General features: G+C 45.6%; 1 protein-coding gene across 2 annotated transcripts; it reads right to left on the minus strand.

Annotated features, from left to right (window-relative positions):
* Positions 1-1,698: 1,698 nt before the first annotated feature.
* Positions 1,699-21,313, minus strand: LOC133062143 (zinc finger protein 77-like). Of its 2 annotated transcripts, none has more exons than XM_061150732.1 (4): positions 21,178-21,313; positions 6,278-6,404; positions 4,524-4,704; positions 1,699-3,887 (listed from the first exon to the last, which is right to left on the minus strand). In XM_061150732.1, exons 1-4 carry the CDS (start codon positions 21,208-21,210, stop codon positions 2,792-2,794), a joined length of 1,437 nt encoding a protein of 478 aa, XP_061006715.1. In that variant the 5' UTR covers positions 21,211-21,313; the 3' UTR covers positions 1,699-2,791. The 2 variants fall into 2 exon arrangements, with proteins under 2 accessions (XP_061006715.1, XP_061006716.1); XM_061150733.1 differs by lacking the exon at positions 21,178-21,313 and adding an exon at positions 18,012-18,150.
* Positions 21,314-21,857: the final 544 nt, after the last annotated feature.

Here is a 21,857-nt window from a genome sequence, read left to right on the forward strand (position 1 = left end):
TTGGTAATTTGCCCCAACTGCTCATGTGTGCAGTTACTTTTAGTTTCCCCTGTAGTTTCTCTGTATCCTGTTGTTCCAGGGAGATGTATGTTAGGGTGAAAGCACTGCAGCAAAGGGGCCCAGGTCCAAACCCGTCTCAATCTGTAATTGGGAATAAATTGCCTTTTCTTTTGTTTCAAATTGAGACATGGCTAAAACTAGTGAGTCAGTTTCTCAGCAGGATACACGTAAAGAAAACATCTGACAACAGAAAATAGGAGAGTTCATATAAAAATGTAAAGCTATTAAACATAGTAGGTTTATCATTTAGAGCAGCCAGCTATAAGAGAAAATGTTCACAGGGGCCAAATATATGCAAAAGTGCTTATCTCAATTATGGAAGTATTCAAAACAACAAATGCAGCATCATTACAGCCTCTCAACAATGCAACCAAAGGAAGAGGTTTCCCACATTTGTGGCTGCCATATTACATCTGCCATGGTGGAGGAAGGAAACATCCCCTATTAGAGGAACAAGATGCTTCCCACAGAAATCATGTAATTAGGAGAATCCTTGGACATGAAGAGGGCCACATAATATGAGAAAATTACCGAGGGATCTTCTGAAGCCTGAAGTGGCCCGATAGACCCCAAAGAGCCACAGGAACACGCAGGGAACTGTATGATCCTGAAAACCAAAGAGGACCCATGATGAGGGGCCTTATCCACACTGCTGAGCAGAGTCCACACTGCTGCCCAGCAGGTAAACTACATCAAACATGTGTCTGACCGGGGCTGTTCCACACAGGCAGAGCCAGAGGTGAGAAAGCAGTGCTGGAGCTCAGGCCACCAGGCTGCCCTGCAGCTCTGTCTCCTGATGGTACAGAAGAGTTGAGAATCATGGCTTCCTCACTCCAGCTCCAGACTTCATGCATCTTCCTCTTCTCAAGAACTTTAATTCAGAATCACTAACAGAAGGACTCTGGATATACAGTTTCCCACCTTACCCAAGATGACAACACAGTTCAGTAGAATCTAGACAGCAGCTTTCATCTCCATGCCAACAAGTCATTCTTCTTAACTCAGTGTTTTGTGTCCAATTTCTAACTGACGTCAAGGACAATGAGCAGAGGCCAAATTACAAACATTACCAGGCAAGAGAGAAGGTCTTTCAAGACCTTCCACAATTACTGACCACCTGACCTGCCTCTTGAGAAACCTATATGCAGGTCAGGAAGCAACAGTTAGAATTGGACATGGAACAACAGATTGGTTCCAAATAGGAAAAGGAGTACGTCAAGGCTGTATATTGTCACCCTGCTTGTTTAACTTATATGCAGAATACATCATGAGAGACGCTGGGCTGTAAGAAGCACAAGCTGGAATCAAGATTGCTGGAAGAAATATCAATAACCTCAGAGATGTAGATGACACCACCCTTATGGCAGAAAGTGAAGATGAACTAAAAAGTCTCTTGATGAAAGTGAAAGAGGAGAGTGAAAAAGTTGGCTTAAAGCTCAACATTCAGAAAACTAAGATCATGGCATCTGGTCCCATCACTTCATGGCAAATAGATGGGGAAACAGTGGAAACAGTGTCACAAAATTAAAAGACGCTTACTTTTTGGAAGGAAAGTTATGACCAACCTAGACAGCATATTAAAAAGCAGAGACATTACTTTGCCAACAAAGGTCCGTCTAGTCAAGGCTATGGTTTTTCCAGTGGTCATGTATGGAAGTGAGAGTTGGAATGTGAAGAAAGCTGAGCGCCAAAAAATTGATGCTTTTGAACTGTGGTGTTGGAGAGGACTCTTGAGAGTCCCTTGGACTGCAAGGAGATCCAACCAGTCCATCCTAAAGGAGATCAGTCCTGGGTGTTCATTGGAAGGACTGATGCTGAAGCTGAAACTCCAATACTTTGGCCACCTCATGTGAAGAGCTGACTCATTGGAAAAGACCCTGATGCTGGGAGGGATTGGGGGCAGGAGGTGAAGGGGATGACAGAGGCTGGATCCATCCATGCCATCCAGATGGTTGGATGGCATCACTGACTCAATGGACATGAGTTTGAGTAAACTCCAGGAGTTGGTGATGGACAGGGAGGCCTAGCATGCTGCGATTCATGGGGTCTCAAAGAGTCGGACACGACTGAGTGACTGAACTGAACTGTGAGTAACACAGATATAGTATCCACTAGCAAAAAGGAAACATAGAAGATATATACCTTTCAGTATAAAAACTCCAGAAGAGGACAAATACTGAGTCAGGAAATTCCAGTATCTATAACAGTGGATGAGAAAATACTTTTCAACAATATTATGATCATATTATGATCACATACTATGAACATTTGGCAAAGTAAAGATCAAAAATATTTTCATCTAAACTGATACCACATAGAAAAAAACACAAATCAGAAAAAAAAAAAAAAAGACTTTCACTCTGGGTTCAAAAGACATTGTAATGACATTGAGACATGTAGTATATAACTGTGTATTTAATGTCCAGGGTAACAACACACAAGTAGTAAAGACGATGGGAACATAGAGGGATGGTTATTATCTTAAGTGTTCAGATCAGCAACACAAACTAGAAATTAATACCGTGGGATCCCTATTCAAGATGAGGCACTTATAAGGAAAAACCATATTTATTTCCATTAAAAAAATTCACCCTACCCTGAGTTTTCAAGTACAAAATAAATGAAGTGCTGAAGGCTTTCCCTGCATTCTTTCCATTCATAATGTTTCTCCCCCTTGACTGCTTCATTTATAAGCTTTTAAGGGAGAAGGCTTTCCCACCAGTCTTCGTATTCAGAATTTTTCTCCAGTGTGCGTCTTTGTGTGTCTCTGCAGGGATATGAGACACCTGTAGGCTTTTTCACACTGCTGACATTCGTACGGTTTCTCTTCACTGTGAGTTATCATGTGTCCTTGCAAAGATCTCGGATACCTGAAGGCTTTCCCACACTGCTGGCACTGATAAGGCTTCTCTTCACTGTGTGTTTTCATGTGTTCTCGAAGGGATGAAGAAGTGATGAATGCTTTTCTGCATTCTGTACACTCATAGGGTTTTACTCCACTGTGTGTTTTCACATGTTTTCTGAAGTACTTAGGACAACTGTAGGATTTCCCACAATCATTACACACATAAGGCTTCTCTCCTGTGTGTATCCTCACATGTCCTTGCAGGGATTTGAGATAGGGGAAAGCTTTGCCACACTGCTTACATTCATAGGGCTTTTCTCCACTGTGTGTTCGCATGTGTTCCCGAAGGTAAGTGCACCAGCTGAAAGCCTTGCCACACTGCTTACACTCATAGGGCTTCTCTCCAGTGTGCATTCGCACATGTTCTCGGAAGTGTGAGATGCCAGTAAAAGCTTTCCCACATTCTTTGCATTTGTAGGGTTTCTCTCCAGTGTGAGTTCTCACGTGCCGTTTAAGTTGGCAATAATAACTGAAAGATTTCCCACACACGTCACACACATAGATTTTCTGGCCATATTGACCTCTCTTATGTCCCTGAAAAGTGAGAGCTTCTCCAGATTTTTTACAGTCTAAGGACTGTTTACTACTGTGACTCTTCATGCATCTCTTAGATGCTCTCCCAGCATCTTGACATTTATCAGGTTTCTCTATAAAGTCTGTTTCCCCAGCAGGGCTGAGGCACAAGACACAGCTGCAGGTTTGTCCACATTCCTCACATGTATAAGGTTTTTGTCCAGTGTGAGACTTTTGCTGATTCTTCTTCAAGGAATGATCCCTGAAGGCTTTTCCACATGTAATACATTGATGAGGCTGAATTTTAATCTGATAACTCTCATGCACAGTAAGATCTATAATCCTGTTTGGAGTTTTTAGAGATTGATGATCTTCTTTACCTTCACAGAGACTTTCCACCAAATGATTTCTGGTCAAAACAGGAAGTGAATTACTAGGGATTAATGATTTGTTTATGGTTATTCATGATTATTTTGACTATATATTTGTGATTTTCAATGAATGGGCATGTTTTCAGCACTCTCTGCAACGTGACAAAGTGCAACAAAGGTTAATGCTCTGGCTGAGGGCTCAAAGAGCCATAACTTTCAGTGTTTTTTACACAAGGTTTTCTAATCATTGTTTCCTACTGAATTAAGTTTCTGATGCTCAGTATCTATAGCACATTTATAAAAGTATTGTTTTGTAAAAATTCTGAGTACACAGTTGTTTATTAGCTAACTTTACAATTGTTTAGTTGCTACCCTGGTAGCTCAGAGGTTAAAGCATCTGCCTGCAATGCAGGAGACCTGGGTTCAATCCCTGGGTCGGGAAGATCCCCTGGTGAAGGAAATGACAACCCACTCCACTATTCTTTTATTTTTTTTCACTCCGGTATTCTTGCCTGGAGAATCCCATGGACGGAGGAGCCTGGTGGGCTACAGTCCATGGGGTCGCAAAGAGTCGGACATGACTGAGCGACTTCACACCTTTCTTTACCATCACATGAGTCTAACACTTTGCTGAGATCCCTCGTCCCCCTTCTCCCTGTGGGAGTGCTACTCACCTCACATGCCTTTCCTCAGTTAGATGCTGATCTTGCGGGTTATGAAATGCCCAGTTTTCTCCCAAAACAGACCTAGAGTCATTTCTTGTGAATCTTACAACTTCCCGTTCAATGCACAGTCCAGTCTCCAAAATATCCCACTGAGGACTTGATATATTGACCTTAACTTGCGGGCAAGAACCTGCAATGATTGGAAGCATAATTAAATCATTGGGAATGAAATGGTGGGGGAAAGGAAAGAGAGACCATATCTAGATTTCTCTCCATAGACTCATTCAAAAACGTAAAATAATTTTATAAAGGAAGGAAGGAGATGTGTGATATTGTGATCTATCACACACACTCACACACACACATTTGGTCACTGAGATGACCAACATGTACTTCTCAAATAAACTGGGTCCTTATCCACTGTTTCCTGCTGAGGGATCCCAACACCCTTGGAATTTCCTGAGCAATAAAAGCAACAATATGTGGTCTCTTGTGCTCATTTCCAGAAAATGCTTCAGGATCAGAAAGGTGAAATAGGTTTCCTATGATTCATAACAAGCCTTTTCCATCCCAATTGAGTTTATATTAATGAAAGAAACTGTTGCAAAGATCCTGAGTATAGGGACTAATCGCCAATAAAGACAACCACTTGATTAAAGGGTTGAAACTTTCAGTCCCACCCATATCCCCCAGCACCCCCAAACCTCTGGGGGTGGGGGATCAGCTAGAGATCAAATCAACTGGCAATGGCCGGTGACTTCATCAACCATGCCTATGTAATGAAGGCATGAAAAAAAGGTTTGGAGAGCTGCTGGGTTGGTGAACACAAACAGATGTGGTGAAACTGGCACCTGGAGAAGCACGGAAACTCCTTCTCAAATCTAGATACATTTCTTACATCTAGCTGTTCCTGAATTATATCCTTTAATAATGAACCTGTGATCTAGTAAGAAGCATGTTCCTCTGAGTTCTGTGAGCTATGTTAATTAACAACCCAAGGAGAGAGTGATGGCCATCATAGGGAAAATGAGTCAAAATGGCAGTCTGTTCACTAATAAGTACCTCACAGAAGCAAAATAGAAAGGAACTGGCCAAAATGCACTTTCCCGAATGATCCCTTTGTCAGAGAAGCTCCAAAAAGACTTCAGTGAACAAGAATGGATGAAAACTCCAAGAGGAAAGCCAAGTTAATGACACCTATCACCTTTTCAGAGACCTGAGCTGTGCTCCTAACACATACATCCAAATATCCCTCCCTGACCCAGAACCTGGTCCTCCCGAGCAGGTGTGCTCCCTGGTGATCACAGGTACAGAGGCCCTGGGTGAAGTCCATGGACCCAGCTGCCCATGGGAGGTGGGACAGAGTGCGGCTGCCAAAATGCTCCTAGAGAATGCTCCTCCTGGGGAGGGTGGAGGACAGGTTAAGTGTAGGTTTAACTGCAGCAAGATCATCTCAAATGTGTACTGATCACAGGATAACTTTCACAGGGTGAAAACCGTTATGCTTCTCTCACTGCCCCAAGGTGACACTGGAGACTGTGCTCTCAGTTTTGAAATTAGGGAGCCTCAGGATTCTGATCAAGAGTAATAAAAATCAATTCAGTACAGTCACACTGTCGGAAAAGCTATCTACTCTAGGTAGGTTCTAAAAAGGTGGGGACCATATTTTTTTCAAAATATTCCCATCCTCATCACTCATAAGAAAGGACATTGTAAGAAGTAACTTCGCTAAAGACTTAGTGCAGGGAGGAAGCCGTCCTCACCCACAGTGGCCAGGTTCCTGCAGGTCTCCAGCATCACGTCTCTGTAGAGCTTTCTCTGAGCAGGGTCCAACAGTTCCCACTCCTCCAGGGTGAAGTTCACAGCCACGTCTTCAAAGACCACTGAGTCCTGAAACAGCCACATGTTCTGTGTCAGCGAGGCTCCTCCTTCACCCCCGAGTGTGGGAGGATTGGGGAGGCCAACAGGTGGGAACTGGACTCAGTTCCTAGGACTTCTGAGCTTATACTCTTGCAGGAAGTGATCACATGCCAGCAAATCTAATGCAGGTTTCTCAGTGATGGTGAGTGCTGGACAATGAAACCATGTAACAGCAATAACTGATATACACACACATAATGAAAAAGAACTGTTTTTAATGAAATAGAGCAGATCATGAGGCTGGACAAATACTGAAAATGAAATAATTATTCAGATGACTTGGAAATGGATATGTGGCCTACTTGTAAGTTACTTCCTTGATTCTCCAAGGATGGGAGCATACTGTCAGGAGGTTGTGGACACAGATTTTCCAGGACCACTGCATCTGAACAACTTTCACTTTGACTGAAACAGCATGTAAAAGCCTGGTCTGGTCCCCTCATATCTGACAGAAACACACAGCCCTCTGCAGGATGAAGTGGGCACCAAGGGCACAGGAACAGGTCAGGATCCCGGGCCTGGGACACCTGTGGAGTTAACGTGGGGTTAAGAGGAGGCCTGGCTCCTGAGGGGCTGGTGGAGCCAGCAGGGTCTCTCGGATAAATAACCAAGTGCCCAGAGTACAAGGAGGATGCCCCACAAAGAAGAGCTGCAGAAGACCTGATGGCAACAGAGTCGAAGGTAACTTGAACACAGAGAAAAAAACACCTAATTATCTTTAGGACAATATAGGCTGACACCACACCCCTCAAATACAAAGCAAATGATTATTTTTATAAATTAGAATTTTAATCAAAGATATATTCTGGAAATCTAGATGATAAAATTACTACTATATCAGCCACAAAGACAAGGCTACCTAACCTTGGGCTGCAACTGGGGCTTGCTAATCAAACTCCTGAAAATGTGGAATATTAGGGAGTTTGTTACCAGTCCTGGGGTTAAGACTCAGCGCTTTCACTGCCTGGTTGCTTAGTTGGCTCCCTAGTCAGGAAACAAGATATCGCAAGCTGTGCGGTGTGGCCAAAGGGCGGGGGGCGGGGGGGGGGGGGGGAGGAATGGGACATTAGTCATCAAGGAGATGCACATGAAAACCACAGATACTTCTTCATACCCACTAGAAGAGCTGTAAGACAGACAAGCAAGTGTTGGGGAGGATGTGAGGAACCTGGAACCCTCAACCACCACTGGAGAGAAGGTAGAATAGTGAAGCCACTTTGGAAAACACTCCAGCAAATCCTGAAGATTATTAACACAGCACCATATAACAGCAATTCCACTCTAGCTATCTATCTACCCAAGAGAGGCGAAAGTAAAACACCAACACAAAAACGAATACACACAAACATTCACAGCCACATGAGCTGTGACAGCCAAAACATGGGAACAACTGAGAAGGCCATGAACTGACTTGGATAAACAAATTCAGTCTAATCTCACAATGGAATATTACTGGCAATAAGAGGAAGGAAGTACTGGTCCATAGCAAAAAAAAAAAATCAATGAACTTTAAAAACATTATCAGAACTCACAAATGCCCACTGGCAGTATCATATCATTGCAGACTGGAAACTCACAAAAACAAATCTCAGTGTTTTTTGATCAAGCAAAACAAGCAGATGAAATGTAAATGTTTAAACAGATCTTTTAAAAATATAATCAACTTTTAAAAGCTGAGAGGGTGGGGAGCAGGGACATGCTGGCGTGTGTCTGCAGGAGTACAAACCTTGGAACCTAGACGGTTGGGTGTGAATCTGAAAGAACCTGTGAGTGGCAGCAAGGTCCGTGTAGCTGTGTGTTGCATGGATGTGTGAGTCTGGGGGTAAGCAAGCGCTTGTATGCATGTGACTGAGAACATCAGCATCTGAGAACATCTGTGGCAGTATTGTGGGCCACTGGGCATGTTTGCGTAGGCACCAGGTGGCACACACTGGTTGCAGGGTTCACTTGTTCGCTCAGTTCTTATCTGCGTACATCCGTGCTTAGTGGTGTTTGACTCTGCAACTCATGGACTGTAGCCCGCCAGACTGCCCTGCCCATGGAATTCTCCAGGCAAGAATACTGGAGTGGGTTGCCATTCCCTTCTCCAAGGAATCTTCCTGACCCAGGAATCAAACCCAATTCTCCTGCATTGCAAACAGATTCTTTACCACCTGAGCCACCAGGTTCTTACCTACTGATCACTTAAGCCTAAGGAGATGGACATATAGCAGTGGACAAGGCAGGTCAAGCACCCTGTCTTTCTGGAACTTGCCTTCCGGCAGGGAGACAAACCATAAACAACACTATAAATGTTATCAGGCTATGCTGGGTAAGTGGGATGGAAAAGGAGAGCAGGGTGAGAGACAGGGAGCTGGGGGCAGGGTGGAGGTTAAGAAGCATATTGGTATGTGTGTCCAAGTGTTCATCTGAGAGTGGTGTCTGAGTGTGTGTATGTCCCATGAGCAGAAGGCTGCCATCTGGCCCTCATCCCAGGTGTCCCCCCCACATCCATGTGTCCTACTTGGCTCCTCCATCTCAGGCAGCCCTCCCCACTGCCTCATGAGCTCCCCAAACGAGTGAGAGTCCCAGCATGAGCCATCCAGCCCATTCTCTCACTGCCACCCAGCCCTGACGCCCTTGCCTTCCCCACATCTCTGTCTCACTTGGCCCCTTCCTTAACCCACCCAGCACCGCATCAGGGCTACCACTGGTAGTGTAATAGGTGGAAGGTTAGAGACTGTCAAAATGACACTGGGATAATAACCTAAAACAACAGGGCTAGACTCATGCCACAGGAAAAATAATTTTTTTAAAATTAAAAGTAAAAATTGATTGTTACTAATACTAGTTTTCTTTCTCAATTATGTCTATAAAATATTTTAGTGGATAAATTACAAAACATTTAATGACAGTAGAAAGAAAGAAATGGAGAGATGAGCCATATCCAAAGAAGAGACCATGATGTCACCTTCTCCCATTTAAGAATTTTATGAAAGTACCATTCCAGTGCACAGCAAGGTTTCTTTTAGGGTTGGTTTGTTTCGCTTTGTTTGACTTAAAAACCACTTCTAAAAACTGAAATAAAAGACGAATTTCTAAAAACAACCAAAAAAATTAAAACAACCAAGATTTTCTATGGAGTAAGGTGGTGGGATGTTTCCTAATGCACAATGAAATGTTTTAAACTACAGTGATTACGACAGGATGGTGTTAACAGAGGGATGGACAGATACACCTATGGAAAAAACCACAGTGCACAGAAACAGGCCCAGCTGGATCTATGCCAGGGCACGTGCTGCTGGGAGGGGGCGACTGACACATGGGGCAGCAGCACTGGCTATCTCCAGGGAAGTAAGAAATCTTTTCTCTTGTAACTACATGTACAATAACTGATTCACTGTAGACTTAACTGTGAAAGAAGAAAGTAGGACACTCTATGAGACACTACAGGGAAACGCATTTATGACTTGAGTGTAGGATAAGTTTTCTTATATATGGAAAAAAGTAAGCCACAAAGGAAGAGATGGATAAATTCCATCCAAGTCTATTAAAGTTAAGAATTACCCAGCATTGGGGTGGGGGTGGGAGGGAGATTCAAGAGGGAGAGGATATATGTAAATTTATGGCTGATTCACTTTCCTGTAAGGCAGAAAGCAACACAACATTGTAAAGCAATTATTCTCCAATTAACAATGAACTTTAAAAAGTAAAGATTCGAGAGAAATGATAACTCACAATCTGGGAGAACATATTTGCCATACCTAGAGATGAAAAAAGATGAATATCCACAGTATGTAAATAAAACATAAGAAATCAGTAGACATACAAATGAGTTCAAGGTGAGGAAACTATTTCACAGAAGATGAATTACCCATTGAAAGAAATGCTCACCACCAATGGTTATCAGTAAAAACCAACTTACAATCACAAGCAGACCCCATTTCACACAAAACGGACACAAAAGATAAACAAAATTAAGTTGGATTGTCCAAGTGCTAGAAATGGCATGGAATCAACACTCAACTCCAGTCACCCCTCTACACTTCCTAGTATTTCTAATTTATCCATAATCTACAATCCCACAATTTTTCCCCTAGATATAAAATATTTACACTTTACACTTAGAGTTGGGAGACAAAAAGGAGAATAACAGCACTGCTGACAAATCGAAAATAAATGTGAGGGACTTCCCTGGTGGTGTAGTGGCTAAGACTCCATGCTCCCAATGCAGGGGACCTGGGTTCAATCCCTGGCAAGGGAACTAGGTCCCACGTACTGCAACTAGGAGTTCACATGGTGCAACTAAAGACCCCATGTGCTGCCAAATAAACTTTTTTAAAACTGTGAGACAACCCAAGCCCCACAAGGACTGGATGGAGGAGTTAACTGGGGGAGCCATTCCTCTGACATGAGCACGTTTGAAACAGACGGACTGAGAACCACAGAGAAGCCTTCTGTGTGCCGCTACTGGTATGGAACTGGTCACCTTCACTTACTACAAATGCAGCAGAAGCAAAACCAAATAAAACACTGCTGGTGATGAGGGACACCTGCAAAGCGGCAAAGAATAAAAAAAGATCAGGGCAATCGTCATCCAGGGGGCTGATTGCTGGAAGGTGCTATCAACCAACCAATGAATAAAAACCTACACCTCAAAGACAACCAACAGACACCAACACCAAAATCACACAGGGAATTATCTGGCAAAGATTTTAAAGCTATAGAAAATACTTCAACGAGTAATTACAAACACACTTGAAATGAATAAAAAATTGAAAATTTCAGCAAAGAAATAAAAGCTACAAAGAAGAACCAAATGGGAAGTTTAGAGCTGAAATAAGTAACTGACAATTGCACTCATCTCACACGCTAGTAAAGTAATGCTCAAAATTCCCCAAGCCAGGCTTCAACAGTATGTGAACCGTGAACTTCCAGATGTTCAAGTTGGATTTAGAAAAGGCAGAGGAACCAGAGATCAAATTCCAACATCCGCTGGATCACTGAAAAAGCAAGAGAGTTTCAGAAAAACATCTATTTGTGCTTTATTGACTAAGCCAAAGCCTTTGGCTGTGTGGATCACAATAAACTGTGGAAAATTCTGAAAGAGATGGGAATACCAGACCACCTGACCTGCCTCTTGAGAAACCTGTATGCAGGTCAGGAAGCAACAGTTAGAACTGGACATGGAACAACAGGCTGGTTCCAAATAGGAAAAGGAGTACGTCAAGGCTGTATATTGTCACCCTGCTTGTTTAACTTATATGCAGAGTTCATCATGAGAAACGCTGGGCTGGAGGAAGCACAAGCTGGAATCAAGATTGCCGGGAGAAACATCAATAACCTCAGATATGTAGATGACACCACCCTTATGGCAGAAAGTGAAGAAGAACTAAAGAGCCTCTTGATGAAAGTGAAAGAGAAGACTGGAAAAGTTGGCTTAAAGCTCAACATTCAGAAAATTAAAAAAAAAAAGAAAATTAAGATCATGGCATCTGGTCCCATCACTTCATGGCAAGTAGACAGGGAAACAGTGGAAACAATGGCTGACTTTACTTTTCTGGGCTCCAAAATCACTGCAGATGGTGATTGCAGCCATGAAATTAAAAGACGCTTACTCCCTGGAAGGAAAGTTATGACCAACCTAGACAGCATATTAAAAAGTAGAGACATTACTTTGCCAACAAAGGTCCATCTAGTCAAGGCTATGGTTTTTCCAGCGGTCATGTATGGATGTGAGAGTCGGACTATAAAGAAAGCTGAGTGCCAAAGAATAGATGCTTTTGAACTGTGGTGTTGGAGAAGACTCTTGAGAGTCCCTTGGACTGCAAGGAGATCCAACCAGTCCATCCTAAAGGAGATCAGTCCTGGGTGTTTATTGGAAGGACTGATGCTGAAGCGGAAACTCCAATACTTTGGCCACCTGATGCGAAGAGCTGACTCATATGAAAAGACCTTGATGCTGGGAAAGATTGAAAGCAGGAGGAGAAGGGGACGAAAGAGGATGAGATGGTTGGATGGCATCACTGACTCAATGGACATGGGTTTGGGTGGACTCTGGGAGTTGGTGATGGACAGGGAGGCCTGACATGCTACAGTTCATGGGGCTGCAAAGAGTCAGACACGACTGAGTGACTGAACTGAACTGAACTAAAAAACTGGATGGTTTAAAATACAGCATGAATATGACAGAGAAAAGAATCAATCAACTTGACGGTAGGACATCAGAATTTAACCAATCTGATTTAAGGGACTAAATTTGATAGAGTGCCTAAAGAACTATGGATAACAGTGTACAGGAGGCAGTGATCAAAACCATCCCCAAGAAAAAGAAAGGCAAAGAGGCAGCATGGTTGTCTTAGGAGGCCTTACAAATAGCTGAGACAAGAGAAGCAAAAGGCAATGAAGAAAAGAAAAGATATACCCATCTGAATGCAGAGTACCAAAGAATAGCAAGGAGAAAATCTTCCTAAGTGAACAATGCAAAGAAACAGAGGAAAACAACAGAATGGGAAAGACTAGCGATCTCTTCAAGAAAATTAGAGATACCAAAGAACATTTCATGCAAAGATGGGCACCATTAAGGACAGAAACAGTACAGACTTAACAGAAGCAGAAGATATTAAGAAGAGAAGCCAAGCATACACAGAAGAACTATACAACAAAGATCTTAATGACCTGGATAATCACAATGGTGTGATCACTCACCTAGAGCCAGACATCCTGGAATGTGAAGTCAAGTGGGCCTTAGGAAGCATCACTACAAACAAAGCTAGTGGAGGTGATGGAATTCCAGCTGAGCTATTTCAAATCCTAAAAGATGATGCTGTTAAAGTGCTGAACTCAACATGCCAGCAAATTCGGAAAACTCAACAGGGGCCACAGGACTGGAGAAGGTCAGTTTTCATTTTAATCCCAAAGAAGGGCAATGCCAAAGAATGTTCAAACTACTGCACAGTTGTACTCATTTCACAAGCAAATGTGAGCAAGGTCATGCTCAAAATCCTTTAAGCTAGGCTGGCTTCAACAGTATGTGAATCAAGAACCTCCAGATATACAAGCTGGATTTAGAAAAGGCAGAGGAACCAGAGATCAAATTGCCAATATCCGTTGGATCATAGAAAAAGCAAGAGAGTTCCAAAAACACATCTACTTCTGTTTCACTGACTACATCAAAGCCTTTGATTGTGTGGATCACAACAAATTGTGGAAAATTCTTAAAGAGATGGGAATACCAGACTACCTTACCTGCCTCCTGAGAAACCTGTACGCAGGTCAAGAAGCAACAGAACCAGACATGGAACAACAGACTGGTTCAAAATTGGGAAAGGAGTACATATATCAAAAGCTGTATATTGTCACCCTTTTATTTAACTTACATACAGAGTACATCATACTAAGTGCCGGGCTGCATGAAGCACAAGCTGGAATCAAGACTGTCAGGTGAAATATCAATAACTTCAGATATGCAGATGACACCACCCTTATGGCAGAAGTGAAGAGGAACTAAAGAGCCTCTTGATGAAGATGAAAGAGGAAAGTGAAAAGGCTGACTTAAAACTTAACATTCAAAAAACTAAGATCATGGCATCTGGTCCCATCACTTCCTGGCAACTAGATGGGAAAACAATGAAAACAGTAACAGACTTTCTTTTCTTGGGCTCCAAAATCACTACAGATGGTGACTGCCACAATGAAATTAAAAGACTCTTGCTCCTTGGAAGAAAAGCTATAACAAACCTATACAGTGTGTTAAAAAGCAGAGACATTTACTTTGCCAACAAAAGTCCTTCTAGTCAAAGCTGTGGTTTTCCCAGTAGTCATGTACAGATGTGAGTTGTACCATAAAGAAGGCTGAGCGCCAAAGAACAGATGCTTTCAAACTGTGGTGTTGGAGAAGGCTTTTGAGAGTCCCCTTGGGCTGCAAGGAGATGAAACCAGTCAATTCTAAAGGAAATCAACTCTGAATATCCATTGGAAGGACTGATGCTAAAGCTGAAGCTCCAATACTTTGGCCACCTGATACAAAGAGCTGACTCATTGGAAAATACCTTGATACTCGGAAAGATTGAAGGCAGGAGGAGAAGGGGACAACAGAGGATGAGATGGTTGGATGGCATCACCTACTCAATGGGCATGAGTTTGAGCAAACTCCGGGAGATGGTGAAGGACAGGCAACCCTGGCATGCTGCAGTCTATGGGGTCACAAACAGTCGGACGTGACTGAGAGACTGAACAACAACAATAATCTGAACAACGGAGAGAAAATAGACAAAAAAATAAATGACAAATGTCTTAGAGACCCGTGGGACAAACACAAAACATTAGTATCACTGGAGTCCCAGAAAGAAAGGAAAAGAGGATACGATAGGAAATTAACAATAGATTTAAAGGACTTCCCTGGTGGCTCAGAGGTTAAGAATCCACTTGCCAATGAAGGGGACATGGGTTTGATCCCTGGTCTGGGAAGATCCCACAAGCCCAGGGGCAACACACCTGTGAGCCACAACTGAGCCTGCACTCTAGAGCCTGGGAACCACAAGAGAAGCCTCTGCTCACTGCAACTAGGGAAGGCCTAAACACAGCAATGAAGACCCAGCACAGCTCCAAAATCAGTAAAGAATTCTTTTAAAAACTGTACACACACATAAGCAAGTATATCTGAAAAAACAAAATCCTACACCTTCATGTAATGGAAGAAAAATATCTTACACACCTGTACACTGAGTGACAGGGCAGAAGACTCTCATCGAGTAAACAAAAGGGGAGAGCAGCCAAGTGTGAGCCACTCAGATCAGCAGCCTGCTGCCCATGGTGCACAGGAGACCCCAAGTCAGAAGGTCAAAGCTGTGTGAACTGGGGGCCAAGGGGTGCCCCCAGGGCAGGGGGAGGGACTGAGCTTCCCCGTGGTGGTTAAAAAAAAGGCCCCTCCTCTGAGCTTCAATTTTCACCAGGAGGAAACGCTCAAGTTCATCCATCCTCTCAGCAGCAGTTGAACCCAAGGAGACTTCACCATGTCCAACAGTCACACTCACTCAGGGCGCACACTTCACAATCCACCAACTCCCTTGACTGGTCCTCCCTGGATAAGGCCCAAAGCAAAGGTCAGGAAACAGCCAGCCTTAGGGGACACATCACCCCCAGCACTTCTGCAGGCAGATCCCCTCCCCCACCCTCCTGCCATTAACAGCTCCTTCTGTGGTGGTTCTATGGTCTGAGGCCAACCATGTGGGAAAAGGTACCAGCAAGACCCCAGGGCACCTTCCTTCCCCTCCTTCCCAGGCTCAGCTTGTCCCCAACCCCAGGGGATGCACCAGCTTTAGGTCATTTACAGCAGACATGATGCTCCATCTCCGTGTGTGAATGAGGATCTGCAAAATTGCTGCTTCCACCTGTGTTCCTGGATAACGCACGGGAGGGAAATTTTAGGGCAGGTTTCTGGTTCGAGAAACTGGTTACTGCTCATCCTTTTGAGAAGACAGGCATCAGTTCACTAACTCCTCGTAACAACAAGCTGTGACTCATCTAAAAAGAAGTGAGCAAGTCTCCATAGCACAGGTCACTGTTCCCAGAATTTCTATGTCTGCTGACTGACTAATAACAGGAAGTGGACCAGCACCAGACACTCTTCATGGAAGAGTTGCTAAGATTCCTAAGAATCTTCTTCATTCACATCTCCACCCACTTCACATGAAGGGGTGGGAATGCCTGCATTTCCGGCATTCTAATGGAGGACAGAACATTCCCTTCTCCCCAGAGGCATCTCTGGTTAGGGCCCAAAGACCCGGGAGAACCCGAGCCTTCAGGAAAGAGCAGAGACCTAAGATGTTACCACCCTCACTGAGGAGAAGCCAGGCAAGAAGAATTCAATATTTTACACCTGCTGAAACCTGAAGCTGGAGGAAGGGAAGTTATTCGTGCAGAGCTGGACCAGAGGAGGCTGCCCCCCCATGTCAGGGGACAACGCTGAACCCTCTGTGAGTTCTGTTCTCCTGGGAACACATAAGGAAGGTGAAAGGACTCCTCACACTTCAGTGTTCTGGAAAATGGGAAGCTGCAAGAAACTGCCCCACTTGATTCAGAAAGACTCACACGGAGACCCTTTGTTTATTCAGGGCAAGGCCAAATACTGCCCCCCAACCCCAAAGCCCCATTTCCACCTCACTGTGATTAGGGGACCGGCTTGCCCCAATGACCACGCAGAACAAGTGCTTGTTGGCCAAACTTTGGTTCAGCCCCTCGACTTCCCCCTGAACTTTGGCCTACTTCACCCCAGCCAGCACACAGATCCCTAAGGACAGGCTGGCCTCAGGGATCTACCGTCCAAGCACCACACCTGGCCCTTCCTGGTTCTGGTCACTCCTCTCTGTAAAACGAAAATTCTCCTTGCACAGCTCTTGAGACACTTGAAGATCTTAGGGTCACATGTCCTCCCTCCTGCAGGGCCTCCTGTGTCTGGTGGATCAGACCCTTCTCCCTCTGGAATAACTCATTTGAATAAAGGTTTCTTGTTAGAAGGTTTGGGTTGTTTCAATGCCACAGTCTTGACCAGGTGTTCTCAATGGCCTATGTGAAAATTAAGAAAGTGAAAACTACCTAAAAAGAATCAAGGGTGGAGCCAGAAGGGAGAGCCTCACCCAGTACCACTTGACATCAATTAGAGGAAGAAATGTGGACTGTGGACCCCAAGAGAAAAATGGAAAACAAGAAAGAATCATCAATTACAGCACCCAACAGAAAAACATGTACATACACTGCATCTTCTCAAGAAACTGGCTATCCCAGCAACTAGCCAATGAGAAAAATTGAATTTTCCATTTTCTCCATGGATTTTATTACACCAATACAACCCCTCTCAATTCCCTCCTTTTCCCCCAATACATAAGTTTGTTGGACTTGCTTATAGCTTTTGCTATACCGCGTCTGTCCCAAATTGCAATTTTTTGTTGTTCCCCAATAAATCCATTTTTCCTAGTAACTGTTATTTTTAAGATTAATATCCATTTTTTTACCCAAACTTTACTCCAACCTTCTCTTCCCAAATGCCCCTGACTCTGGGTCACTCCCCCCTACAACTCCCAAACTGAGGTTCACTGAGCGGCAGATCAAGTTCCCCCTTGACCTGGGCCGAGGATGCCCTGACCACAGGATCTCTGATTCTGTCAGTGAGCCTTCCTCACACAGAAAAGTACTTTTCCGTGTGGCTGGCGACGCTGGCACATCCCTGAGACCCAAGCCTCGGCGCTCTGGCAACAGCATTTGCAATAGAGTCTCTCTGACCAACTGTGGACTTGACTTCATCTGTCAGGTCTCGGGAAGGACCCCAGAACCCGACGACCCGCTCCGGACGTTGCCTCGTCCTCAGCCAGACATCCAACAGGCCAAGGACCCGGTTGGAACTCACGAGACCCCACATCGCTGTCGGGACCCGGGAGCCCCGCGAGCACCGGATAGGAGGCCGGCACGCGAAACGAAGTGGACGGTGTAGACTACCGTCCAGCCGGGGGCGGGGAGTCCCGTCCAGCCGGGGGCGGGGAGTCCCGTCCGGCCAGTTCAAACCAGCCCCAGCCAGTCTCAGCGCCAGCCCCATACACTCACCATTTCAGTCCCTCCCCCCGCATTCAGGTGGCTCTCTCCGTGGCCCTGCAGCCCAATGGCTCAGGCAGGTAAGAGCGACAGCAAGGGGACACCAAGTGTCCAGCGAGGTAGGTGCGATGGGACGCCCTGGCAGGCAAAGAGCGACGTCACCACGTCAGCGAACGTGCCCACCCCCGTCCCTGATTGGATATACCTCTGGGAACACCCCCTTCCGGGCCTTGATTGACAACAAGTGAAGGACTAGATTGTGAGGGACAGGCCGGCTGGAGGCCACGTGGCCAAGCGGGGCGGAAGTACGGGTAGTCGGCTTCAGCCCTTTACTGCCTGGCTTATGTTCCGGGACACTTGGCAGCACCGGTGAACTCCAAGCCGAATCTACCCTTGGCCAGACGGACACAGCATCACTTCACAGGTTGCATTCCCCTTTTCCTGAACATAAAAGTGCCACTCAGTTCCTTTCAGTGCTCCCTGTTCAGGGCTACCCCCAAAGTCCGGGAGCCAGGAAAGGACGACACAGGTATGAAAGGAAAAATAAAATGGAGTCAGTATTACTAAGGGAGCGCTATAAACTGGAGCCAGGAGGCCACTGAAGAACTGGGGTTTATGCAGGAATCAGCCCAGATGGAATCTGAACTTTTCACTACTTACTGCCTTAATGCAGGCCTCCAGAACATTTGCCCAGTGGTTCAGAAAGTCAAGATACTTAAACGGACCCTTCCCCTAAATAACTCATGACAGCCTGTCTCTCAAGGACAAATATTTGGTTCCCTGTGTCAGTGTCTACCATAATTCATTCCAGGCAACTTTAACAACCCTGTGGCTTTTCCTTTAATAAGCCTGATACTCTTTCTCCTCCCTACAACACTCTTTCAGTTTTACGCTGTTGATGAAAAATTAAGTGAATCGAATAGAGAAGAGAATTTTATTTAAGCCAACCTGAGGATTATAACCCAGGAGATAGTTTCTTATTCAACTTTGAGGACGGTTCCACTTGCTAGAAGTCTAAGGCAGTCATAATTTTTTTTTTTTTTTAATTTTTCGGTCGCTCTCTGCTGCTTGTGGGATCTTAGGTTCCCTAAACCAGGGATGAACCTGAGTGCCCTGCATTAAAAGGTGGATTATTAACCACTGGACTTCCAGGGAAGTCATAAGTCATATACATTTCTGAGACAAAGGAACATACATCAAAATGATGCAATGACATTTCTCATAAAGTTCACCAAAAATACAGTCTAAATCTGCAGGAGATCAGCATGACCCCTGACAGGATTAGGAAAGGAATATTATCTTGGAGTTATACTGCTGGTGGGAGGAGGAGGAATACTTTTTTTAAATCTTTCTTGTGGAGCAGACACTCCTCCCTTTGAGAAGGTCTGCTGGTTAATGAAGCCACACAAATCAACATTAGGAAGAGCCCAATATGCTTACATCTTCTTGTCATGCCTCAAAAACATAAATAGTATTCCATCAAATCAAACCCATGTTCCCCCAAATTGCAATTCTTAAGACCCCAAATAAAACTCTTTTCTTTGCAGACTCAATACTGATTGCTGTTCTACATGAGACAGGAGGGCATTGGGACCTCCTGAGGCAGAAATCAACTTGTGGGGAAAGTCACTGTGGATTAGTTCCCAAAGTACAAGATACTCTGTGGTGCTCCCTGCAGGTATGCAGAGGCCAGGCCCACTTTGACATTTTACCTTTGACACCAGGAGGTCCGTGGTCCCACACATTTGGGCTTGACCAAGTTCTCTTGTGTCCCATTTCTAACCCCACATTAGGACAGTCCTCCCCACAGGTTCCTGAACTTTGGGTCGCCACCATGTCTTAGCAACACTGAGGTTCAGAACAAGCCCCTGGTCAGCTTCTTCAGAGAACAGCAACCTATCAGAGAACAGGAGCCCTATCCAGTCCAACCATGTGGGAAAACATTCTCCAGATGTCTTTGCAAAACCATGAGAAAAAAATAACAGGAAACAGCAACAAAAAATAACCAGAGTACATGGGCTGATTGGCTGGGGTCAGAGTGACCTGCTTGAGTAGATGGAGAGAGAGGAGTGCGGACTTAGCAATGCCCCGTCAGCGCAAGTCAGAAAGCTGCTAGCACACGCACTGGTTGTTTCTCTAATGTTCCTGCGGGGAGATCTTTGCTCCCAGCCATATGGTGCCCTTTGTACAAAAAATAAGATAGAAGTTCAAAAGAAGAACATAAACTGGGGACGTGACCGGGAACATGGGAAACTTATGTTATTGTAAAAAACAGATGCTTAAAAAACAGATACCAAGAAGCTCAATATAAGTGATGTGGCATTGAATGTCAGGGCTCTTGATCCTCGAGGTCTTGAGTTCCCCGGTCCCATCTTTCTTTCTATTCTGTCTGTGTTTTCTTATGCCTTGCTGGCACCCGTCTCTCGTTCTGTGTTGCTGAGCTGGACTCAGCACAGCCACGCTGGTCTCGGAATCCGTGCGCCTCACTCGCCCAGCTTCCCTCCTGGTCCCCCTCCTCTCATTGAAGACGAAAGCCCTCTGCGGTGTGGTTGGCGCGTCTGCCCTATCGCAACAGTGTTTCTTTATCATACAGTCTCCTCTACTAGTCCTGGCTTGACTTTATCTGTGAGGTTCAGGGAGGATTCCCCGCCCTTTGAGCCTAACGGCCCGTTGGGAGCCGTCCTGTCCTCCCTCCGACGCCCACGGGACCACAGGCTGTGTCCAGACGCCCTGGACCCCGTGCAATAACAGGACAAAGCGCTATGTCCCCCCACCCCACGGTCGAGATGGGGAACTCTGGTCGGGACCCCGGTATAAAACGCTGGGTCCCCGCCGCACCGCCCCCCCCGAGGGGGGAAATGGGTCGGGACCCAGAACAGGACATCGGGTCCCTTCCTTGCGGGACCCCGGGACAGGACGCTGGGTCTCCACCCCGCAACCGAGGGAGAACTTGTGTCGGGACGCGGAACAGGACGTCAGGACCCCACCTTGAAGCCGAGAGGGAGACTCGGGTCGGGACCCCGGGACAGGACTCTGGGTCCCCACCCCGCGGTCGAGGAGGTAACTTGGGTTGGAACCCCGTGGGTGGGAGAGACCCCGGCCAGCCGTCATTTTCGGAAAGTTCCGGTCCGTGCAAACCGGAACTTTTCTCTCTTAGGGCCCTGAGCCATGCACTTACCATCTTCTCCTCGTTCCGGGTTCTCCAAAGCATGCCCTGCGACCTCGGCTAGTGAGAGCGACTGGGACAGGACACCAGATAACGCCGGGACTCGTTCACACCAGTGTTGCGGAGGCTGAGAGAAACTTCCCGGGGCTGGAAGCGCACCCGTCGCGTGCCCTGATTGGACGGCTTTCCAGGGCCCGCGCTCTGATTGGCCATTAATTCTTCCCCGCCCCTGCCTTGATGGACAGTTCTCCTGGCCCCATCCTATCCTGATTCTGGTTGTCTGGACTCCGCCCAGCCGCTGCTAACTGGACAGTTCAACAAGACCCCGCCCCTGCCCCAGGGACAGGCCACGGAGACACGTTTGGCTGATCTGCCCACCTGGGACTTGGGCTGCGCGCACAGCCAGTTCTGGGGGCGGCGGACCCCATGGTGTCCGCTCCGCGGTTCCCCTGTGTCCTTCTCCTGCACCCGGAAGTCCAGACTCAGTTTCCCTGCAGATTGCTCCGTTCACGGAATGTGGACGAGAAAATACGGGTCATAGCGCTTTGCTGATGGAAATAAAATTAAGCGAATAAACACTTTTATTTAAGCCAAACTGAAACCACAGCCCTTAAGACAGCTTCTCGGATAACTCAGAGGAACTGCTCAGGAGAAGCACGGTTTTTAGCACAGTTTCCTCTCTTGTCAGAACA

This window comes from Dama dama, chromosome 9 (genome assembly GCF_033118175.1).
Source record: "Dama dama isolate Ldn47 chromosome 9, ASM3311817v1, whole genome shotgun sequence".
Lineage (NCBI taxonomy): Eukaryota > Metazoa > Chordata > Mammalia > Artiodactyla > Cervidae > Dama > Dama dama.